At 39.3% G+C, this 24,706-nt stretch overlaps 1 protein-coding gene across 1 annotated transcript in view; it reads left to right on the top strand.

Moving 5' to 3' along the window:
• The window catches only part of GLO1 (glyoxalase I), a 28,622-nt gene extending 12,220 nt beyond the window's left edge, over positions 1-16,402 (top strand). Inside the window, exons 2-6 of the mRNA XM_052648402.1 lie at positions 7,048-7,130; positions 9,975-10,115; positions 10,927-10,994; positions 12,039-12,128; positions 14,929-16,402. Of these exons, the coding sequence (XP_052504362.1) occupies positions 7,048-7,130; positions 9,975-10,115; positions 10,927-10,994; positions 12,039-12,128; positions 14,929-15,017 (471 nt within the window). The 3' untranslated portion in view covers positions 15,018-16,402. The remainder of the gene's footprint in view (positions 1-7,047; positions 7,131-9,974; positions 10,116-10,926; positions 10,995-12,038; positions 12,129-14,928) is intronic.
• The last annotated feature ends 8,304 nt before the right edge of the window (positions 16,403-24,706 follow it).

Consider the following 24,706-nt stretch of genomic DNA (forward strand, 5'->3'; position numbering starts at 1 on the left):
ATCCAGGCTTTATTGTTCATTTATAAAGACCACAGGCAGAGGAGATTCAGCATGATTCTTAAGAACCCTAGGATTTTCAGAATGATAATGAGCATTGGCTTCAACTTAAAGTAACTAGCTGTTTTTGCTCCTACAAGAGAATGAGCCTATCCTTTGAAACTTCAAACGCATTGACTTTTCTCCAATTGTGAACGTCCTAGATGGCATCTTCTTCCAATAGAAAGCTGTTTCATCCACATTGAAAGTCTGTTTAGTGCAGCCACCTTCGTTCATTATTTTAGTTAGATCTTCTGGATAACTCACTGCAGCTTCTACCTCAGCACTTGCTACTTTACCTTGTACTTTTATGTTATGGAACTAACTTCTTTACTTAAATTTCATAAACCAACCACTGATAGCTTCAGACTTTGCTTCTGTAGCTTCCTCACCTCTCTCTGCCCTCTAGAATGGGAGAGAGAGCCTTGCTCTGGATCAGGCTTTGGCTTGAGGGAATGTCGTGACTGGTTTGATCTTCTATCCAGATCTCTAAAACTTTCTCCATATCAGCGATAAGGCTGTTTTACTTTCTTATCATTTGTGTATTCACCGGAGTAGCACTATTAACTTCCTGAAAGAACTTTGTCTTCACAACTTAACTAATGCAGTGCAGGAGGCCTAGCTTTCAGTCTGTCTTAGGTTTTGACACACCTTCCTTGCTCAGCTTAATCATTTCTAGCTTTTGGTTTAAAATAAGAGGCGTGGAACTCTTCCTTTCATTTGAACTCTTAGAGACCATAGCACAGATATTAATTGATCTAATTTCAGTATCGTGTCTCAGGGAATAGGGAGCTGACTGTGGCTCAGATCATGAACTCCTTATTGCCAAATTCAGACTTAAATTGAGGAAAGTAAGGAAAACCGCTAGACCATTTAGGTATGACCTAAATCAGATCCCTTATGATTATACAGTGGAAGTGAGAAAGGGCCTAGATCTGATAGATAGAGTGCCTGATGAACTATGGAATGAGGTTCGTGACATTGTACAGGAGACAGGGATCAAGACCATCCCCATGGAAAAGAAATGTAAAAAACCAAAATGGCTGTCTGAGGAGGCCTTACAAATAGCTGTGAAAAGAAGAGAGGCAAAAAGCAAAGGAGAAAAGGAAAGATAAAAGCATCTGAATGCAGAGTTCCAAAGAATAGCAAGAAGAGATAAGAAAGCCTTCTTCAGCGATCAATGCAAAGAAATAGGGGAAAACAACAGAATGGGAAAGACTAGAGATCTCTTCAAGAATATTAGAGATACCAAGGGAACATTTCATGCAAAGATGGGCTTGATAAAGGACAGAAATGGTCTGGACCTAACAGCAGCAGAAGATATTAAGAAGAGGTGGCAAGAAAACACAGAATAACTGTACAAAAAAGATCTTCACTACCCGGATAATCACGATGGTGTGATCACTCATCTAGAGCCAGACATCCTGGAATGTGAAGTCAAGTGGGCCTTAGAAAGCATCACTACAAACAAAGCTAGTGGAGGTGATGGAATTCCAGTTGAGCTGTTTCAAATCCTGAAAGATGATGCTGTGAAAGTGCGGCACTCAATATGCCAGCAAATTTGGAAAACTCAGCAGTGGCCACAGGACTGGAAAAGGTCAGTTTTCATTCTAATCCCAAAGAAAGGCAATGCCAAAGAATGCTCAAACTACCGAACAGTTGCACTCATCTCACACACTAGTAAAGTAATGCTCAAAATTCTCCAAGCCAGGCTTCAACAGTATGTGAACTGTGAACTTCCAGATGTTCAAGCTGGATTTAGAAAAGGCAGAGGAACCAGAGATCAAATTGCCAACATCTGCTGGATCATGGAAAAAGCAAGTGAGTTCCAGAACAAACATCTATTTCTGCTTTATTGACTATGTCAAAGCCTTTGACTGTGTGGATCACAATAAACTGTGGAAAATTCTTCAAGAGATGGGAATACCAGACCACCTGACCTGCCTCTTGAGAAATCTGTATGCAGGTCAGGAAGCAACAGTTAGAACTGGACATGGAACAACAGACTGGTTCCAAATAGGAAAAGGAGTACATCAAAGCTGTATATTGTCACCCTGCTTATTTAACTTCTATGCAGAGTACATCATGAGAAACGCTGGACTGGAAGAAGCACAAGCTGGAACCAAGATTGCCAGGAGAAATATCAATAACCTCAGATATGCAGATGACACCACCCTTATGGCAGAAAGTGAAGAGGAACTAAAGAGCCTCTTGATGAAAGTGAAAGAGGAGAGTGAAAAAGCTGGCTTAAAGCTCAACATTCAGAAAATGAAGATCATGGCATCCGGTCCCATCACTTCATGGGAAATAGATGGGGAAACAGTGGAAACAATGTTAGACTTTATTTTTCTGGGCTCCAAAATCACTGCAGATGGTGACTGCAGCCATGAAATTAAAAGATGCTTACTCCTTGGAAGAGAAGTTATGACCAACCTAGATAGCATATTCAAAAGCAGAGACATTACTTTGCTGACTAAGGTCCGTCTAGTCAAAGCTGTGGTTTTTCCAGTGGTCATGTATGGATGTAAGAGTTGGGACTGTGAAGAAAGCTGAGCACCGAAGAATTGATGCTTTTGAACTGTGGTGTTGGAGAAGACTCTTGAGAGTCCCTTGGACTGCAAGGAGATCCAACCAGTCCATTCTGAAGGAGATCAGCCCTGGGTATTCTTTGGAAGGAATGATGCTAAAGCTGAAACTCCAGTACTTTGGCCACCTCATGGGAAGAGTTGACTCATTGGAAAAGACTGATGCTGGGAGGGATTGGGGGCAGGAGGAAAAGGGGATGGCAGAGGATGACATGGCTGGATGGTATCACTGACTTGATGGACGTGAGTCTGAGTGAAACCCGGGAGTTGGTGATGGACAGGGAGGCCTGGTGTGCTATGATTCATGGAGTCACAAAGAGTCGGACACGACTGAGCGACTGAACTGGACTGAACTGAGGATGGGGAAAGAGATGGGGCAGTGGTCTGTCAGTGGAGTAGTCAGAACACACAAATTTTTTCAGTTAAGTTTGTCATCTAATGTGGATGTGGTTCATGGCACCCCAAAACAGTCACAATAATAGCATCAAAGATCATTGATCACAGATCATCATAACAAATGTAATGAAAAAGTTTGAAGTATTATGAGAATTATCAAAATGTGATGAGGGATACAAAGTGAGCAAATGCTGTTGGAAAAGTATCACTGATAGACTTGTTGGACACAGGGTTGTTACAGACCTTCAATTTGAGGGGGAAAAAAAAACCAACCAGTATCTGTGAACCATAACAAAGTGGTGTGCAATAATACAAGATATGCTTATATGAAACAAAAATAGGAAGACTCTGAAAAGCAGAGAGAAGAAGGCAGACTGGGTAGGGACTTTGAAACCCTAGGAACATCATGACAGTAAGTTTCCTGGGTTTTCTCTCTGCCTCATATAGCCCAGACTTAGAGCTAAAGAAGCTAGTGATCTGGAAGTGCCAGTGGATGCACACACACAAGAAAGCCGAATGAATGCCTTCTCTCTCTACCCACAGGACCAGGAGATACACAGTATTTCCTGATAAGTCAGAAAACTTTTAGACCACAAGTGCTCTACTACAACCAAACCCCATAGAGAAAACAGTGGCCTCAGCCACACCTCTGCCAGCAGAGGCTGAGTGGGGAGTTTAGTCTTCCAGCCAACTGGCTATAATAAGGTGCTCAACCTCCCCGTGCTACGGTAGTATCAGAGAAGACTAAGTAGGGAGCGATGATTTCGTCTTGCCAGGCAGTAACAGTCTTTCCCCTCGTGCTGTTATCAGTGGAGAAATAGGGAAAACCTAGTATTCCACCCTGGCCCAGCAGTGGAAATATTTTAAGACAGTTATAAATCGGAGAGAGTAAAGGGATATAAGGAGAGATAAGGTTTCTATACCTCACTCAAACCATTATATGATGATGCCAAATGCTGTGGTAAGTTACAACTGATACAGATCAGTGGAAAAGAGTAGAACCCAGAAATAAACTCACTAATAAAAACCCAACAGATTTTTCACAGAGATGCCAAAGTAATTCAGTGGAGAAAGGATAGATTTTTTGAACAAATGGTACCGGAGCCATTGGACATTCATAGGTAAAAAGTGAAGCCCTATGTTTACGTCTTATGCCAAATAAAAGTCCGTTTAGAAGTGCTCAAAGGGACCTTGACCTTGATCCTTTGGTTCACTCCAGGCTCCACTTTTTATAGTTTTGTCAGGATTATATTGTAGGCACATAGTACATGTACTAGAAACATCCCTGATTGTACCTTTAACGTTTTTGCACAGTAGTTTTAAATTAATTAAATTTGGAGATTGCCCTCTCCCACTCCTGCAAAAGACTGATTATTTGTATTATTCTTTTTGTAAGGCAAAGGAGCAAATCTTTGTTGCTTAGCAGTCAAGCCAGAAAGCCTGAAACTTTTTGAGCATAAAGGACATCTTTTACTGTTCTGAGTTTAGAGCATAATGAGGGAAAGACATCCCTGAGGGCTCAGTGGTAAAGAATCCACCTGCAATGGAAGCAATTAGGATTCGCTCCCTAGGTCAGGAAGATCCCCTGGAGAAGGAGATGGCAACCTACTCCGGTATTCTTGCCTGGGAAATCCAAAAGACAGAGGAGCCTGTCAGGCTGTAGTCCATGGAGTTGCAAAAGGGTTGGACACGACTTAGCAACTGAACAACCAAAGGGAGAGACAAAGTTAAAAACTGTCCCATGAGATAATACATCAACTTTTAGGCTTAAGTCTTTTTTAGACACAAGATATATTTATTTCGAACAGTATTTTAGAACAATAGCAATAAACAGTGATTTTTAGTAACTTTTAAAGAAACTTTTTTCCAGAATCATTTGAGTGTTTATCAGAAGTAACAGAGTGGTTTAACATTCTGTTACAGAGAGTTAACAGAATGTTTTGGTGATAAAAAGAAAACTGTTACCTTGGCATAGAATAACTAAATCATTTTATAAAAAGCAAACCCTGCTTGTTTTTTTAAAATATCATCCAAATAATACTTTGGCAGCAAAGGATTTATATGCCTTTATTTTTATGAATAAATCCACTAACATTGCTGGGAGAAATATCAATAACCTCAGATATGCAGATGACACCACCCTTATGGCAGAAAGTGAAGAGGAACTAAAAAGCCTCTTGATGAAAGTGAAAGAGGAGGGTGAAAAAGTTGGCTTAAAGCTCAGCATTCAGAAAAATGGCATCCAGTCCCATCACTTCATGGCAAATAGATGGGGAAACAGTGTCAGACTTAATATTTTTGGGCTCCAGAATCACTGCAGATGGTGATTGCAGCCATGAAATTAAAAGACGCTTACTCCTTGGAAGAAAAGTTATGACCAACCTAGATAGCATATTCAAAAGCAGAGACATTACTTTGCCAACAAAGGTCCATCTAGTCAAGGTTATGGTTTTTCCAGTGGTCATGTATGGATGTGAGAGTTGGACTGTGAAGAAAGCTGAGCGCCAAAGAATTGATGCTTTTGAACTGTGGTGTTGGAGTGGACTCTTGAGAGTCCCTTGGACTGCAAGGAGATCCAAGCAGTCCATTCTGAAGGAGATCAGCCCTGGGTGTTCTTTGGGAGGAATGATGCTAAAGCTGAAACTCCAGTACTTTGGCCACCTGATGCGAAGAGTTGACTCATTGGAAAAGACTTTGATGCTGGGAGGGATTGGGGGCAGGAGGAGAAGGGGACGACAGAGGATGAGATGGCTGGATGGCATCACCAACTTGATGGACATGAGTTTGGGTGAACTCCGGGATTTGGTGATAGACAGGGAGGCCTGGCGTGCTGTGATTCATGGGGTCACAAAGAGTCGGGCATGACAGCGACTGAACTGAACTGAACATTGAATATATTCAATGTTAGTCTTTGTTTTTGTTAATCTTTTTGCCATATATAGACTTTTGTTTAAGGTTAAATGATTTTGGAATTTATATTACTCTGTGTTTTCTTAGAAATAATGTATTTATCTTATTAAGTCTTCTCAATCAGAAAAGTGGTGTTATCTTTCCATTTTCTAAACTGTTTTTGCCATCTTTATTGAGATAAAATTGACATAACATGGATGTCATAATATCATATGTATGTCCACATACTTCTAAAACAGCATTTTAAATGTCTTCATAAATTCTATTATGCCTGTGTTAAAGAAGGAGATGCAAGTTCAGTCCCTGGGTTGGGAAGATCCCCTAGAGAAGGAAATGGCAGCCCACTGCAGTATTTTTGCCTGGGAAACCCCACGGACAGAGTGGCCTGGTGGGCTACAGTCCATGGGGTTGCAGAGAGTCTAACACGACTTCGCTGCTAAGCAACAACAACTGGTGTATTTAACTATCGCTTCATTGTTAGAGGCACTTTAGCAAGATGGCTGAAAGCAAGGAATTTGGAACCAAACTGTTTGCCAGTTACTTTCTCAATAGTAAAATGGAGATGGTATAATATATATATATATTATATATATAATATATATATATCATAAGGAGGGTTATGAAGATCATATAAGTTAATTTCTGTAAATCATTTAGAACAGTATTTGGCACACAGTTACTATGTAAATGCTGTGATGAATGTCTTTATACATAAATCTTTGTCAAAGTTTCTAATTATTTCCTTTGATAGATTTTTAGAAGGGCAATATCTTGATCAATGAGTATGAACTCTTTAGGATTCTTGAGATCCAGATTGCTGCTTAAAAAGATTTTAGATAGAATACAAATAGGGATAGGATAAACAGGGTTGTTGAACTTGTTTTACAGAACTTGGCACAAAATCTATAGAAAAGAAAAAAATTTAAAAAACCCGACTCTTTGACCGAGCTACACAAATTTGAGCCTAGCTTTTATGGACTGAACAGAAGCAATAATAAAGCCGTGATGGACTAAGGGATTGCAGTGGTGGACTGTTGGTATCTTGTTACAGAAAGCAAAGCTAATGTTGGTAACAAGTAGTAAAAATTAAAGGTGTTTAATACATACTGTTTCCCCTTAGGATTTTCTCTTGCAGCAGACTATGCTGCGAATTAAGGATCCTAAGAAGTCACTGGATTTTTATACGAGAATTCTTGGAATGACGTAAGTAAACTGTTGGTACCTGTGATGTTTAAATACATAGCTTTGCAAATATAGGCAGTGTTTTCAGATCTATTTTAAAAATAGATTAAAGTTTGCTTCAAAGGTCACCAAAGTGTTTTGGCCAGGAGTCTGGGACTAGGCTTGACTGGCCAGGGCTTTCGTCAGGTTCCTCTCCTCTCTCCCAGCCAGGTTCACTGGGCAGCAAGACGCCAATGCTTGCATTTTCTCTTAACTCCCTTCTCAGTGAGAGCTGCCAGTTTAATCCTTAATGTGCACAGACCATTTTGATGTTATGGCCACTCTTAGCCTCTTGTTTTCTTCAGAAAAGATATAGCTATAAAGACACATTATTTAGAAAATTTAGTGAGTTTACCTAAAGTTGACCATCTGTCCCATTTTATAGAATATGTTCTCTTTTTCCAAATAAGTAATATTCACTGATAAGATACCTTTAACATATTTGCTTTTCTCGATTTGTTTCCTTAAATAATATGAAGGTTTTTATTTATTTCTGGTAGTATAGATACATGCAGAATAAAATAATCTTTAATTTACTGCCTATATAACCTTCATTAAGAGAAAACATCAAGTAATACAGTATATGTCTATATTTAGAAAATCTGACTGCTTCCGAGAAATACAAAGTGAAAAATGACAGCCTCCCTCTCCTAGTTCTCTTCAAAGATAACTGCTGTTAACAGTTTCTTGTCATTCTTTCCAGAAAAAGTGGTTTTGCACATAGCTGTCAGTAAAGAATCTGCCTGCAATGCAGGAGACCTGGGTTAGATTCCTGGGTCGGGAAGATCCCCTGGAGAAGGAAATGGCAACCCACTTCAGTATACCTGCCTGGAGAATGCCATGGACAGAGGAGCCTGGCAGTCTGCTGTTCATGGGGTCACAAGAGTCGGACACAACTTAGCTACTAAAGCACCATGACAGGTTTAAAGGACATAATGAAACAAATGTATCGAATGTCTGCTATTTGCCAGGCCCTTTATATGTTCTTTTCATTCAGTCTTCACAATAGGCTTATGAGATAGCTTATATTTCCATTTTTCATGGAAAGGAAGAAACCAAAGCTTAAAGGCATTAACTTACGGCACCAAATCCCACAGTGGGAACTTTGGCAGATTTGGAATTTGAATCCAGGTCCAAACAACTCCAATGTTGATATTATTTTTAAAGAGTCCCAAATAGAGGACTCAGATGGTGAAGAATCTGCCTGCAATGCAGGAGACCCAGGTTCAATCCCTGGGTTGGGAAGATCCCCTGGAGAAGGAAATGGCAATCCATTCCAGCATTCTTGCCTGGAGAATTTCCTGGACAGAGGAGGCTGGTGGCTACAGTCCATGGGGTTGCAAAGAGTTGGACACTACTGAGCGACTAACACAAGTACAACTTGATGTTATAGTGAAAGAATGCTGTGCTGGGGAAAGCAGTGTACAACATATTCAAGTGTTCCATTTGATTGGTCTGTAAGAGCTTAGGCAGTCTGCTTTGGTAGGTGCAGAGATAGTTTTTTGTGATTGGAGTATTTGAGTTGTTTGACACTTCATCATAAACATGTTTGAGCAAGAGTTATTTGTGATGAGTCATTGGGTAGATCTCAGTGAACCAAGGCATATTACATAGCAGTAATAAGTAGAAGATTTGGAACAGAACTCTAGAAACTTTTTATTTGCTATGCTTCAGTCATTCCTTCTTATTGGTGTTGAATGAGGTCATCTTTGAGCGTTTAGTAAGTAAGTGAAGTCGCTCAGTCGTGTTCGACTCTTTGCGACCCCGTGGACTGTAGCCTGCCAGGCTCCTCCCTCCATGGGATTCTCCAGGCAAGAGTACTGGAGTGGGTTGCCATTTCCTTCTCCAGGGGATCTTCCCGACCCAGGGATCGAACCCGGGTCTCCTGCATTCCCGGCAGACGCTTTAACCTCTGAGCCACCAGGGAAGCCCATTTAATCCTCTGTAATCTAAAGAAAACTATACTGTGTGTATCCTCGTTCCACCCTACTCCTTGCAAAATAGCGTCACACTCTAAGTTCATTTTAGAAGCCACGGCTTTGTTGGATCTTCTTCAGAACCTCAGGATGTAGAATTCATGCACTGACTGTCACAATCAGTCTCTCCTTTTCCACTGCTCTTTTCAACCTACGAAAGAATCTTAAGTCTTCTCTGTTGTAGGATAATTGTCACCCTCCGTTCTCTTGCGGTCCATCCCATCATTGTGACTGTACAGATAGACCCCAGTTGCTAACCTCCCATTCTCCAGCTTCTGCTGTGCGTGCCGGTGAAACTGCCCTCACAGGACCTTTCTGTATCTACTCACCTCTCCTCAAACTTAATCCTGTCTGACCTTTCTGCAGTATTTGATACTGTCAACCACTGTGTTATTGACATTCATGTCTTCTGTGGTATTAATCTGTTCTCTCTTAACACCTATCCTCAACTTATCTTCCTAGGAGTTTTGGCACAGTAAGAACTCAATAAATTTATTTTTTTAACCGAATGCCGTATATCTGAAAGGTGTGAGACATTATATTTTTCACTGAAAAAATTTTCTTTTGAAGATGTCTTTTGACACTTATAAACAGGTACCATAAATCCAGCTGATTTTCACTGTATTTGAAGAACTGATGAATTACAAGTTTACATTTAATTTTTTTAATTTCATTGATATTTACAGATAAGTTTTTTAATTAGACCTTTTTATTGATTTTCCTTGCTTTTTCTATTAAAACAGGATCACTGTGTACTGTTCTTATTCTCAGTAGAACTTGAATATTGTCACGTTGATTTTAGTATTAATCGACTTTTCCTGTAAGTTGAGTCAGGCTTGTGTAATTTCAGACTACTCCAGAAACTTGATTTCCCCACTATGAAATTTTCACTCTACTTCTTGGCTTATGAGGATAAAAATGACATCCCGAAAGATAAAGATGAAAAAGTAGCATGGGTATTCTCCAGAAAAGCTACACTTGAACTGACACAGTAAGTATGAGTCTTTATTTTGTTTATATATTCTACATTTTTTTTAGAAGCTTTTTTTTTTAACTTTTCCCTCTTACCAGTTTAATTCAGACTGGGTCTTATCTAACCACTTTCCATTTGTAACGATATCTTTGAGTATTTTTTCATGGATCTTTGTATTGTTCTTGTGGCACAAGTAGGGCAAATGAGATCATTTGCAGAGACTGTAATAATGAAATGGCAAGATGTTTGTCAAACTGTAGCTAATGAATGTTTGGATACTACAGCTGAGATTGTCATATTTCTGTTCGATTCTTTATGCTGCTTTTGTGCAGTCTTGAAAAATTAACACAACAGATTTGTTTCAGGGTGTGCTATTTCCCGTGTCTCCTGAATCGGAACAGCCCTGGAGTCAGACAGACCTGGCCTGAGTCTTGCCTCTGAAGATAGCTCTGTGACCCTGATCAAGTTATACCACCTCCCTGCGTGGCAGTCTCATTTGTAAAATGGAGATACTCAGATCTAACCCACGTAGCTGTTTTGAGGGCTTCATGAAATAGAAAGTGCATAGCACAATGAATGGTAGTTGCTATTATTATCATTTTATTCATATCCAGATGCCTAGTTTTATTGTCTCCTTAGTCTAGTTTATCATTCTTTGCCTATTTGCTCTTTCTGTTGTTGAAAACTTAACGTATACAGTAGCAAGAGATTAGACCAAATATATTAAGTAGCATATATACATGGAAAGATTTCAAAGATTGTTGCAGCTTTCTTTTCAGAATTTCTGTTCTCCAGGTCACTTAGAATTATGTTTTCTCTCCATCTGTAGCAATTGGGGCACGGAAGATGATGAGACCCAGAGTTACCACAGTGGCAATTCAGACCCTCGAGGATTTGGTATGTTTGCCTATTTGTGTGTAATACACTTTTATGGTTTTGTGATTTTGCATTGGGTACCTATTTATGGTTATAAGCAATCTAAAACATTACTTTTTAGATTTTTGTTAGTATGGCTATTTTTATTTTCCACATGTAAGTTGTGTCCAGCTCTTTGCAACTCTGTGGACTAGAACCCTATGGAATTAGAGGACTAATTCCTCTGTCTGTGGAATTCTCCAGGCAAGAATACTGGAGTAGGTAACCATTCCCTTCTCCAGGGCATCTTCCCAACCCAAGGATTGAACTTGTGTCCCTGCATTAACAGGCAGATTCTTTATCATCTGAGCCACCAGGGAAGCCTACTTTTATTTAGGAGTATAATTTCATCATGTCAGTCTAAACTTTACGTTTACTCTCTCACCATGGTTTCATTTTTCAGTCTCAGTACTATATTTCCAGTAGACTTTTAAATTAAAGAAACAAAACAAAAAATGATGGTTAATAATAATCCTAATTTCCGCTAGCATACACTTCTGCCTTAATCTAAAATCTCTCAATCAAATGCCAGGATTATCAGTTTAAATGGACTGGTATATAGTCATTATCAACAATTAGCTTATTAAGCATGAATAAATGGATATATATATTTTTTTAACTTTATTTTACTTTACAATACTGTATTGGTTTTGCCATACATTGACATGAATCCACCACGGGTGTATACAAGCTCCCAATCCTGAATCCCCCTCCCACCTCCCACTGAATATTGTTTTTTTAAGTAGGTTATTCTTAACAGATTGAACTATTTATGAGCAAATATTGGGCTTATGTCAAATAATTTATAATTCAGAGCAACTAATTATTATACCCAGCCACTTAGATTCTTGTTCTTTAATATTTTATAGGTTTTTATAGGTTTTGAACCAACTTGATTCAGTCTGTTTACAGATGCCTTGTGTTTTGAAATTAACCAGTTTTGGAAGCCACCTGTGGCACACGGATACCCTGTTGTAATTTTTCCTTCTTTCTCTCTGCCTTGTTTTGGGGGCGGTTTTACCTAAGGTCACATTGGAATTGCTGTTCCCGACGTTCACGGTGCTTGTAAAAGATTTGAAGAGCTGGGAGTCAGATTTGTGAAGAAGCCTAATGACGGTGAGTCTGCTGCTTGTTTTCCCAGGCCTCTTTAGCTCTCTAACACCTACTAAGCACTCACAGAGGATCCTGCTGCAGTTAAACCTTTTGGTTGCAAGTGACTCTGAATCCTACTCCAACCAGCTTAAGGAAAGAAGAGAAATGATTGGAAGCACACCGAGTTATCTTAGGAAACTGAAAGGCAAACTCGAGGGTGGCTTCACATGGGACTAATTGCAGGATCTGGAGAGCCATCCAAGACCGAGGCCGCCTCTCCACTCTTCAACCCTGCCCTTTTCTCGGTGACCACCGGCTTTTACTATCTCAGGTCTAGTTAGCCACCCAAAACCTAAGTTCCTTAAAGTCTGTTTCTTCTGCTGTTAATGTAACTACAGCAAGTCTGTTCAGTTCATAATTGTCTGGTGTTTCTTTTTCATCCTTGTATAACTTTTGCCTGTCCTTATGATTTAGGTATGTCTCTTGACAATAGTATGTATCTGGATTTTGTTGGGTTTACATGTATTATAATTATTTTATTTAGATCTATTTTTGCCATCCTAATTTATTTTTTAAATTTTTCATTTGGAATATTTCACTGTTTCATTTCCATCCTTTTTTTTTTTTTCCAACTAGATTTGATATCCAAAAATCATTCTCCCCAGTAAGACAAGAACTTGTTCCCTTCTACCTCCATTATCTTACTGTACCCAGGCTGGGATAGTATTGATTTATTTTTCTTTTTTCTTTGGCTTGTTTTTTAAGATAATAAATATGTAAAGGTGTATATTTTTTCTCCATGTATCTTGCTGTAACATCTTTTGGATCTTTCTGTCCCTTTATTAAGAACCTCAACCAAAACTGCTTTCAAAGGGTTTGTGAGGCAGAACTCTTGAGGCATTCCATGTACCCCAGAACCACGCCTTTATATATATAAATGACAGTTTTGTTGTCTATAAAACCTTAGGTTTATTTTCCTTCAGTCTTGAAAATACAACTCTGTTGCCTTATTTTTCCCATCCAGTGTTGCTGCTGAAAAATCTGCTGATTTATGTTCCTTTGTATACTTTCTTCTGTTTTGTCCTAGAAGCTTTTTATATTTGTTTTCTTTGTCCTTAATTTCCTTCTGAGATTTCTTCAAACTGGCATACCAATTAGCTAAGTTTTCTTCAGATGTATCTGTTCTTATATTCGTCTTTGGTATTCTCATCTATTGTATTATTTCAGCTATTATAATTTTGATTTCTAATTTTTGCTGACTTCCTTTTATATTGTTCAGCTGGTAAAGAACCCAGCTGCAGTGCAGGAGACCCCAGTTCGATTCCTGTGTCTGGAAGATCCCCTGGAGAAGGGATAGGCTACCCACTCCAGTATTCTTGGGCTCCCCTGGTGGCTCAGAGAGTAAAGAATACGCCTGCAGTGCGGGAGACCTGGGTTCGACTCCTGAGTTGGGAAGATCCCCTGGAGAAGGGAATGGCTACCCAATCCAATATTCTTGCCTGGAGAATTCCATGGACAGAGGAGCCTCGAAGGCTACAGTCCATGGGGTCACAAAAAGTCGGACACGACTGAGCAACTTTCACTTCACTTCATTATAATTTTGACTTCTAATTTTTGCTGACTTTCTTTAATATTTTCTTATTCTTATTTCATATTGGTTATATTTAATATTCCTCATTGCTTTTACATATTTCAATAGTTCTTGGTCCATTGATCTCATATTTGTTCTTCAGTTAGAATTTATAATCCATTGTTTGTTAAATAGTCATATTCCTCAAATTCTTATTATTTTGATCTCAGAGATTTGGGGGGGTTTGTTTTTGTTTTTGTTTTTTACTGAAACTATTAGCTATTCCAGCCATCAGTTCAGTTCAGTTCAGTTCAGTCGCTCTGTCGTCCCCTTTTCCTCCTGCCATCAGGCAGTGTGAATGGGGGGAGACCAGACCTTGGTTCTTAAAATTCCAAATGATCTCAGGGACATGTGCAGGGCAGAGAGAGAAAATAAGAGTTAAGACAAATACTTCACATTCTGTAGTCATATCCTTTTCCCCCTTTGTCCCTGATGTAGTATTTGTAGGAGATGCTTCTGGTATTGTTTTTCCCTAACCCTGGTTGTGTGGCAAGTGTAACTTCTGGGAGATCAGTTGCTCCCCACCTGTTTTTCTGCCCTTACCCACTCCTGAGGACATCTGAACCAGTCGTTCGAACCCCCCGCACTGTGGGAGTAGGTGCTGAGGCCCAAGGCACTGGGAGCAACTAATTCAGCATCTTGGTACCAAAATAAATTTCTGAGGTCACACTTTTTCCATTTAGGCAAACAGCTCTACCACTAGACCTGTTAACCTCTCAGTCGCAGTTATGAGGTCCTGGGAGAAAGAATCTGATTGGCACAGCTTGGGTTATACAGAATAGTGTATGGCCAAGCATCTGGGTCCCTTGGCTGGCTAGATGCGCCATGCTACCGCCTTCCTTGAGCATCTATTTACTTTTTCCTCTTTAAGACAGTTTCTGTGACTACTCAACTAGTTGCATGAAGTTACATTGTGCAGGTGAAGTAGATACCTGATACCTACAAGATACAGCCAGTCCCACTGTTTATTTCAGGATAGTTGGTTTACAGCTACGTGTAGAAGATAAAATGTATCATTCTGAAAATCATGCATCTGGGCCACACCAATAGATTTTTTGAAGTTAAAACTATAAATGAAATAATGTAATTAACTAAAATGCAAAATAAAATTTGAATTAATAAATGTTATTTAAAATTTTTAAGTATATATATATTTTAGGTCTCTCAAATAATGAAAATTATTTTGTTTTACAGGTAAAATGAAAGGCCTGGCATTTATTCAAGATCCTGATGGTTACTGGATTGAAATTTTGAATCCAAACACAATGATAACTATTATTTAGTTCTGTGAGAATGTGGATTTGAAATTTCAGTGGAGACATTGTAGAAGGTAAAACAGGAAATCATGTGATTCAAGATATTCAGATAACAGAAGCATCCAGGACTGATGGATCCTTGTCCCAACTCAGATTATTCTCAAATCTATCTCCCTTTCCTTTTTCAGCTGTTTCCCACTAACTGTTCAGTCATCCTAGTTTTAATGTAGTGCCTTGTCTTATGTCCTTGAATATAGTTGTATAACTTTACTTTTTTAGGCAATAATTAGAACAGTTCCCTTCAGAGGCTGCATTTGCCTTCCATCTCCTGAAGAGATACAAGTCTACAAGTCTGCCTTTGAACCATCATTTAAAATAAAAAAAACACTGAACATGTTTTTGTTATGGTTACCTTCTGGGGTTTCAGTTCCTCAGAAGTAACTTTTGACAATGAGAAGTTAAAATCCCTGAGCAAAAATGAAGCTTCACGTATATTTCAAATAGTATAAAGTTTGTTTTACAAAAGAGAAGTGACTCTCGGGAGAAATTTAGAATCATGCTGACACGGATGCAGATAGAAACACTAATTTCTTCTTTAGAGAGTACTCTGAAAGTTCAAGGACTAGCCTCTTTGGGGATGGGGAGGAGGATGGGAGTATTAAATACTGGTCATGCAGACACAAACTAGACTGTCACGTACTTTATCTCACTTAATCCTCCACAGTGTCCTGTGAGATAGAAAGTAGGCTAACATGCAAAATTAATGGATCCAAGGCAATATAAATGGATTCAAGTACTCAAGATCTCATCACCATCATCATCATCACTTTTAGTATTTCGCTGTACCTCACATCTCCTTCATTAGTCTTCTTTGTAAAAACCTTTGGTGAGTTTGAGCATTGCCCTCTCAGCTCTGGAGCCTTGAGTACCATGGTGAGGAGGAAGCAGAGGAGGAAGTCAGGAGCGCACGGCTGCTCTGGGAATGCCCGGCTGTCCCTGTGCAGGTGGTGCTTGTGTTACTTGTGAAGAGCCCCTACCCCAAGGTCTTCCGCAAGCCAGTAATCATGTAGGACACATTACGTTCAGTGATAACATAACTTAGTTATCGGAAATCAGCTCAGTGGTCTTCCTTGCCATGACTGATGGGTTTTTAAAACCAAACTGATGTTGAAAATTTCTTATGGCACAGATAATAAGAACATCCAGTTTGTGGCTTAACTCCATTTGGATTTTTTGTGTGTGTGCAGACACTGTTGGAAGACCTTTGGATAGGCCATGCCAACTGTGCTTACGCTGTTGGAAGCATTTTATATTTCCTTTTTTGGATGGAATTGGTTTATGTGAGCTATTTGAACAAGTGGCAATACTCACAGACTGAAATAAAATAAAAATCTAGATAAGACTATGCTTAATTTGTAAACTTCTATCTTGTACATTCTTTCTTAAAAAAAAAAGAAAAACTGCCCTTGAGAAGTACTACAAGGATTTGAAGGGGCTTGCAGACTCATCGAGAACTGGGAATAGTTTGTAATTCTCTACATCCAGCAAAGCACACAGTTTCTATGAATAATGAAGAGTGAGGAAGATGAGAAGAGGAAAGGAGATAAGGGTGAAGGATTTTGATAGAAAAAATGCAGAGGAGGAGAAAGGTGAAATGTCAAAAGTGAGTTGTGGTTAAGCAATGCTAGTACATTTTGGGTTAATGGGTTATTAGATTCATAAATAAGCCTCTAGTGGGAGGGTTATTAGATTCATAAATTTAATCATTTAAACCTTACTCCCACTGAAAGAAGCCTTCTCTGCCTGCTAAGTAAAACTTGCCAAAAAGATAGCCCTTGCTTATTCTTGAAGTCCATCCTTAGATGTGTTGAAAAAATATGTGTTGTATCACCAGGCTTTGCTAGGGATTAGGAAAACTCACTTCTAAATTAATTTACCTGAGCAGTGGTGACATGAAAGGATGAATTAGAGCACAAGAAATGTTCTTGCTTTCCATGATTGGACAGCAAGACTGTATAGCTCACTGTCAATGTGAAATAAATCAGTCTCTCAGGAACCCTACACAGCTAAGTCTGGGACTCAGTTATAACACAGATGGTCTGAATAGGAGCTGATGGCTGAGAGAAAATCACTTAGAGCTTCCCCATGTAGCATTCTCACCAGGACTGTGTACAGTGTATGTAACTATTCCTTAGCAACACCACTGCTTATGAAGAGGTCTGTATCAGTAGACATGCATACTGCTGACAATAAGAAAAGACCCAACTCTGTTGGATGTAACAAACACTTCAGAGGTACTGGAATGAGTTGAGAGAGGGTTCAGAAATAACAAGTATCGTGGTTTTCTCCTATCTTTCCCAAACTGTCATTCTCAGCAATTTAGGGAGGGGGGGATGTGAATAATACTTGTGATCAAAAAACCCCTTCTGTGATTCCAGGTGTCATTGTATAAATAATGTTCAGTGAAAGAAAATAACCTTTTCTTCTTGGTGTCTGTAATGAGTGTAAAACCTTTCTCAAAGCTCATCAACAGAATCATCTTGTCTCAAAACTGGGATCAGGTCACTCGCCTGGCTCTGATGATTGGCAGAGGGAATGAAGCCATTCTGACTTGGATTAGTCATATTTATCTGAGTTACCTGCATTAGGGTGGACACTGCATCAAACTGAGACTTCAGAATGCAGGAGCAAATGGGGGCTTCTGAAGAGGCAAACAGAAACTGCAACAGGGTGAGATTTCATATTCAGAACTTGGTGCAAGGGTGCTCATAGAAATCATAAGGCATGTTCTGCCCTCAAAGAACTTGTTCTGAGATTACAGTTCTCAACTATATCAGACTTAGCAGATCCTCATTATAACATGGGAACATTTATAACATCTATTACACCACTATCCTGAAACAAAATGCATATATAATGTAAACCTATATACACAATTTCAGAAAGGATTAAGCCAGTGCCTTTATTGTAATAAAAAATAAATCAATTTGTAATAAAATGTGCATTTCGGAGTGTAAATGCCCAGATACTACCACACTAAGAAACAATGGAGGAGTCAAGTGCTTTCTCTTATGTATACAAGTGTATGTGTGCTCAGTTGCTCAGTCGTGTCCTCCTCTACAGCCCCATGGACTGTAGCCCACCAGCTCCTCTATCCATGAAACTTTCCAGGTGACAATACTGGAGTGGGTTACCATTTCCTACTGCAGGGGATCTTCCCAACCCAGGGATGGAACCCATGTCTCTTGCATCTCCTGTATTGGCAGGTGGATTCTTTACCACTACTACATAGAAGAAGTAAAATGGTTTAATAGCGCACTGGTAACTCTATTGGTACTTTAAAATAGAGACTGAATTCATGACTTCTGAAGAGCTCTGTTACAACTTTTAAATGCATATTTATAACAGGTATGTTTTATTGGTCACTCAAATTGAGTGATGGTAACTGTTGGAAACATCATTTTCCAAAATGGTGATCAATTCTTGTGGAAGTTTTGAATAAAAGAATAATATTCCTTCTGTTTATGAGATAGTTTTGTCTCTAGTGAATATTAAGATTAGGTATACAAGTAAGAAATTCTAGGCTCAGATGATAAAAGCAGGTGTTATAATTTTTTAGTTGACGTAAGTTTAAGGTGTGCAGTATGTTGATTTGATATTTATGTTTGCAATATTACCACCACAGGCTTAGCTGACACTTCTGTCGTCACATAATTACCTCTTCTTTTTTGTGATGGGAATAATTAAGATCTAGCCTCTGCCTAGAAATAAACAAGAAAGAAAAACCTGCAAGAAAACAGAAACACTGAGGCTGAACAATATGCTACTCAGTAACCAGTGAGTCACTAAAGAAATCAAAGAGGTAGACATTTGGAGACAAGTGAAAATGGAAACAACAATAACAGCAAAAGCAGTTCTAAGAGGGAAGTTGATGGTGATACAAGCCAGCCTACCTCAGGAAACTAGAACTCTCCGTCTTAACCTTACACCTAAAGGAATGAGAAGAAAGAACAAGCAAAACCATCCTTGGCTAGCACTTCTGCTGGTACAGGTGGCAAACTTGGTGGAGTGACCCATACTGTCACCTCTGAGAGGTCTGAGCACCTGGACAACATGTTCTTTTCAGACCAGCCAGGGTTGCTGCACTTGTCCATCTACCCTTAAACCTGGGCATGCAAATACCAGCAGGCACCTAAGGGGGTCACGGGGATGCTAAGGAGCAGTACTCCCATTGTATAGCAGCAGCCCTACTTCGTAATGATAAGGGTCACTTACTAACACCAGAATGCTAATGATTCTTCTTGCCCAAAGTAACAGGGCAGCAGCCACAACTTAAAATTAATGGGATTAATCCCAAAGCAATCTACAGATTCAATTAAAAATCTATCAAAATTTTAATGACTTTCTTTTTTCAGAAATAGAAAAATTCAAACTAAAATTCACATGGAATCTCAAGGAAACCCGAATAGCCAAAACAATTTTGAAAAAGAATAAAATTGGAGGACTCATACATTCTGATTTCAAAACTTACCACACAGCTTCAGTGATCAAAACAGCATGGTACTGGCATGAAGACAGACACAGACCAATGAGTTTGTTCCTGGGCATTGAGCCTCACACATATGTTCAGATGATTTTTGATGAGGATACCAAGACAATTCAATGGGGAAAGGAAAATGTTTTCAACAAATAGTGCTGGTAAAACTGGGTATCCACACAAAAGAGGGACGTGTAGTGTAGGTGGATCTTTATCTTACACCATCTATAAAAATTAACTCAAAATGGATCAAAGGTCTAAATGTAAAAGCTGAAAGTATAAAACTCAGAAGAAAACATGAGAAAAGGCTGCATGACCTTGGATTTAGCAATAATTTCTTAGCTATGACACCAAGAAACACAGGCAACAAAAGGAAAAAAGTCAACAAATTGTTACTTCACTAAAATTTAAAACATTTAAATTTAAATTTTAAAGGATGCTATCGACAGAGTCTAAAGGCAACCCATAGAATGGGAAAACATACTTGCAAATCAGATTTGATATAATATTCAGAACATATGAAGAACCACATGCAACAACAACAAAAACAACCCAGCTTTAAAATGAGCAGAGGATTGCAAGTCAAAAGGGCAGTGAGATACCATCCATACCCATTAAGATGGCTGTTGTTTACTGGCTAAGTTGTGCCTGACTCTTTCGATCCCATGGCCTGTAGCCCGCCAGGTCCCTCTGTCCATGGAATTTCACAGGTAACAGTTCCGGAGTGAGTTGCCATTTCTTTCTCCAAGGGATCTTCCCTACCCAGGGATTGAACCTGAGTCTCCTGCATTGGCAGGTGAATTCTTTACTGCTGAGCCACCAGGGAAGTATGTAAAATTAAAAACAAAAACAGAAAATAACAAATGTTTTAGGGAAAGCCTGAATGTTTACATTTTGGATTAATACTTTTATTACAAGTAACTTCATTTGTACATGCAGTTTATCCTAATAGGTCACTAGTTATCATATTTAAATTCTATAAATGTTAACATTATGGATTAATATAAAGGTGAAGGTTGCTCAGTTGTGTCTGACGCTTTGCGACCCCATGGACTATACAATCCTTGGAATTCTCCAGGCCAGGATACTGGAGTGGGTAGCCTTTCCCTTCTCCAGTGGATCTTCCCAACCCAGGGATCAAACCCAGGTCTCCCGCATTGTAGGCGGATTCTTTACCAACAAAGCTATCAGGGAAGCCCTAATATAATATATACTATAAGAATTCAGAAGCTTTTTTTCTCACTAAATCAGAATCAGGAATGAACACTGAGCTTTCAGGCTCTGCAGGTGATTTTTATGTGTCATTGAGTAAATAAAAATCAGTTTTAAAGATGTTTGGGAGTTCCCTGGTGGCCTTGTGGTTAGGATTCTGGCTTTCACTGCCACAGGCCAGGTATTGCTGGCGGGAATGTAAAACAGTGCAGCTGCTGTGGAAATTAACTAAACAATTACCATATGTTCAGCAATTCTGCTTTTGGATATATATATACCCAAAAGAACTGAAAACAGACTCAAACTGATACTTGTACACCAAGGCTTGTTGGCAGCATTATTCATGATGAGTTTGAGCAGACTATAGGAGACAGTGAAGGACAGGGAAGCCTGGCATGCTTCAGTCCATGGGGCCGCGGAGCTGGACACGACTGAGCAAGTGAACAACAAGAGGTGGAAACAACCCAAATGTCCACTGATGGATGAATAAGTAAAATGTGATATAGGCATACAATGGAATGTTATTCAGACTTGAAAAGGAACGAAATTCTGAAACATGATACAATATGGATGAACCTTGAAGACACTGGACTGAGAAAAGTCAGGCAAAAAGAAAAGTACAGTGTGATTCCATTTATATGAGATACCTAGAATAAATTCACAGAGACTGAAAGAATGGTGGTTTCCAAGGACTGGCGGGCAGAGGAAATGGGGAGTGATTGTTTAATTGATGGAGAGTTTGGGAAGAAGGAAAAGTTTTGGAGATGGATGATGGTAATGGTTTTACAACAGTGGAAATGCACTTAAAGCCATTGAACTGTATACTTAAAAATGGTTAAAAGGAAAGACTTTGTTTTCGTATATTTTACCACAATAAAAGAAATGAATGTGTGCTCTGGTGAAAGTGTCCCACTTTTTAGAAGAAGGACCTCTAGACAAGCAGAACCTGGAGTTATCCAAGTGAATAACTGGGAGCAATGATGCTAAGAGGGGCTGCTCATATTTCCCCCCTTGGTTCCTGAACCCATATGATACCTTTTGGGAGTAGAGTGCTAGTAATGATAATTGACAGGGTATATCATGTGTCCTGGCAGTTGGCATCTCATCATTACAGGGTATCATCTCCAAGCTGGTACCTCAGCTGCACCTTCAGAAGACCATTTCATCACTGTCTCAGAGCAGCATCTTCTGATGGTGCAGTAAGTGACAGGTCCAGTGGGTCCCATGGTCATGTGCCTACTGCCGTACTTACTATGCTCTAAAACAGGCCCCTTGGGCTGCCATCACCAGGAGAAGGACATGCTCCAGAGAACCATCGACCTTCCAGTGGGGATCTTAGAATGGGACAGTTAGAGCAGAGAGAGTGTCATCCCAGTTGTTCCACAGCCTGAAGCAGAGTGATCTGCTTACGCAGCTGATTGCGTAAGCTAGAAATAAATCCTTATTGTATGCAACTGAGACTTACTTCATGTGTGTTACACAGAATTTTGTGGCAATAGCTGGTTGACACACTTCTATCTATCCTCCCCAAATTTCTTAGTTTATCTTGTTCTTTGTTCTAACTTCTTAACTGGAATGACTGGTTTGCTTATTGAAACTATTTTTAAAGCTCAAAAGTGCATTTTAAAATGTTATTTTTTCCCTCAGAATTGTTTTGGCAGCATGCCCCACAGTTCTTGCTATGTAGGCTCTCATTGTTATTATTTTGCTATCTTTTGATGTGAATTTTGTGTCCAGTGAATGTGAACTGTATTGTTCCTTTTTGAAGTTTACTATAATTTTCTTTGTGAACAAGCATGCGCTTGATTTTGTGAATATTCCTTGGACAAGAACAGTATCTTCTGTTGTGGGATATTCAGTACAGTTCAGTCACTCAGTCGTGTCTGACTCTTTGCAACCCCATGAACCGCAGCACGCCAGGCCTCCCGGTCCATCACCGACTCCCAGAGTCCACCCAAACCCATGTCCATTGAGTCGGTGATGCCATCCAACCATCTTATCCTCCATCGTCCCCTTCTCCTCCTGCCCCCAATCCCTCCCAGCATCAGGTCTTTTCAAATGAGTCAGCTCTTCACATCAGGTGGCCAAAGTACTGGAGTTTCAGCTTCAACATCAGTCCTTCCAATGAACACCCAGGACTGATATCCTTTAGGATGGACTGGTTGGATCTCCTTGCAGTCCAAGAGACTCTCAACAGTCTTCTCCAACACCACAGTTCAAAAGCATCAATGCTTCGGCGCTCAGCTTTCCTCACAGTCCAACTCTCACATCCATACATGACCACTGGAAAAACCATAGCCTTGACTAGATGGACCTTTGTTGGCAAAGTAATGTCTCTGCTTTTCAATATGCTATCTAGGTTGGTCATAACTTTCCTTCCACGGAGTAAGCGTCTTTTAATTTCATGGCTGCAATCACCATCTGCAGTGATTTTGGAGCCCCAAAAATAAAGTCAGCCACTGTTTCCCCGTCTATTTCCCATGAAGTGATGGGACCAGATGCCATGATCTTAGTTTTCTGAATGTTGAGCTTCAAGCCAACTTTAAAGTTCTGTTTAAAATTGTTGAGATCAAACTCACAGAGTTTCAGCTAAAAATCCTCCACAGCAGCTGTTATCTGTTCCTCTTTTTCCCTTCTTCTCCCTCTTCTCTCTCCTGCTCCCCCTTTCTGAATTCCATTATAGGAAAATTAATATTGCTACCTCTGCTTTCTTTTTGTTTGCATTTACCTGAAAATTTTGCTCTTCTGTTTTTTTTCAAATTTTTCAATTTTATTATCTTTAGCAAGTCAAACAATATATATACAAAAACGTTTCCTTCCCCAGCCACATCCATTTGAAAGAAATTTGTGTTAAAAAGTTGGTGATATTTATCCTTCAACCTTAGCCTCTAAGTTCATAAATCTGTATAAATATGTTGTAGTAGACCAAATAATGGCCCTCAACATGTCCAGATACTAATCTCTGGAGCCTGTGAATGTCACCTTATATGGGAAAAGGGTCACAGTACCGGTGATTCAGTTAGGAATCTTGAGATGAGGTTATCTTGGATTATCTGGATGTGCCCTAAATGCAACCATACGTGTCCTAAGAAGGAGACCGATGGAAATTTACTACAGAAGTGAAAAAGATGATGTGAAAATGACTGTGGGGATTGGTGTGATGTGACTGTAAGCCAAGGAATGCTGTCTGCCACCAGAAGTGGAAAATATAAGGAACATTTTCCTCTAACTATTCAAGTGAGTGTGGCTCTACCCATATGTTGATTTTAACTCAGCAGCACTGATTTTGGACTTCTGGCCTCCAGAAGTCTAAGAGAATAGAATAAACATGTACTGTTTTAAGCCATCTTTCTGCTGCTGTAATTTTTACAGCAGCAATAGAAAGCTAATATGTAAGTTTAAAAAATTTCCCCCTTTTTAATATTTTTGATAAATATGACATCATATTCTTATGGTGCTCTAGAATAACTTTTTATCCCTCTTAATAATTATATAAAAATAATGTATCAATTATATCTTCAAAGGTCAATATCTATAGATGCCATTCTTTTCAATAACCAAGTAATAGTCCATAGTATGCTCAGTGGTAAAGAATCTGCCTGCCAATGCAGGAGACGTAGGTTCAGTCAAGATCCCCTGGAGAAGGAAATGGCAATCCTCTTCAGTATTTTTGCTTGGGCAATGCCATGGACAAAGGAGCCTGGTGGGCAATAGTGTGTGAGGTCACAAAGAGTTGGATACAACTTAGTGATCAAACAACAACAACAGTCCATAGTATAGATGTTTTATAATTCATTCAAACGTTCTAGACTTTCTAGTTTCCAGTTTCCCATTGTAAATAGTGCTGCAGGAAATGTATGTATGTGTTTTATATGTTGGAATTTTTCTTGAGGGGAGAGGACAGTAGACTCCTATGAGGATCTATAGATAAGTATTAAATTTTAATAGGAGTCAACAGTTTACTTTC

The sequence above is a fragment of the Budorcas taxicolor genome, chromosome 11 (assembly GCF_023091745.1).
Source record: "Budorcas taxicolor isolate Tak-1 chromosome 11, Takin1.1, whole genome shotgun sequence".
Classification (NCBI taxonomy): domain Eukaryota; kingdom Metazoa; phylum Chordata; class Mammalia; order Artiodactyla; family Bovidae; genus Budorcas; species Budorcas taxicolor.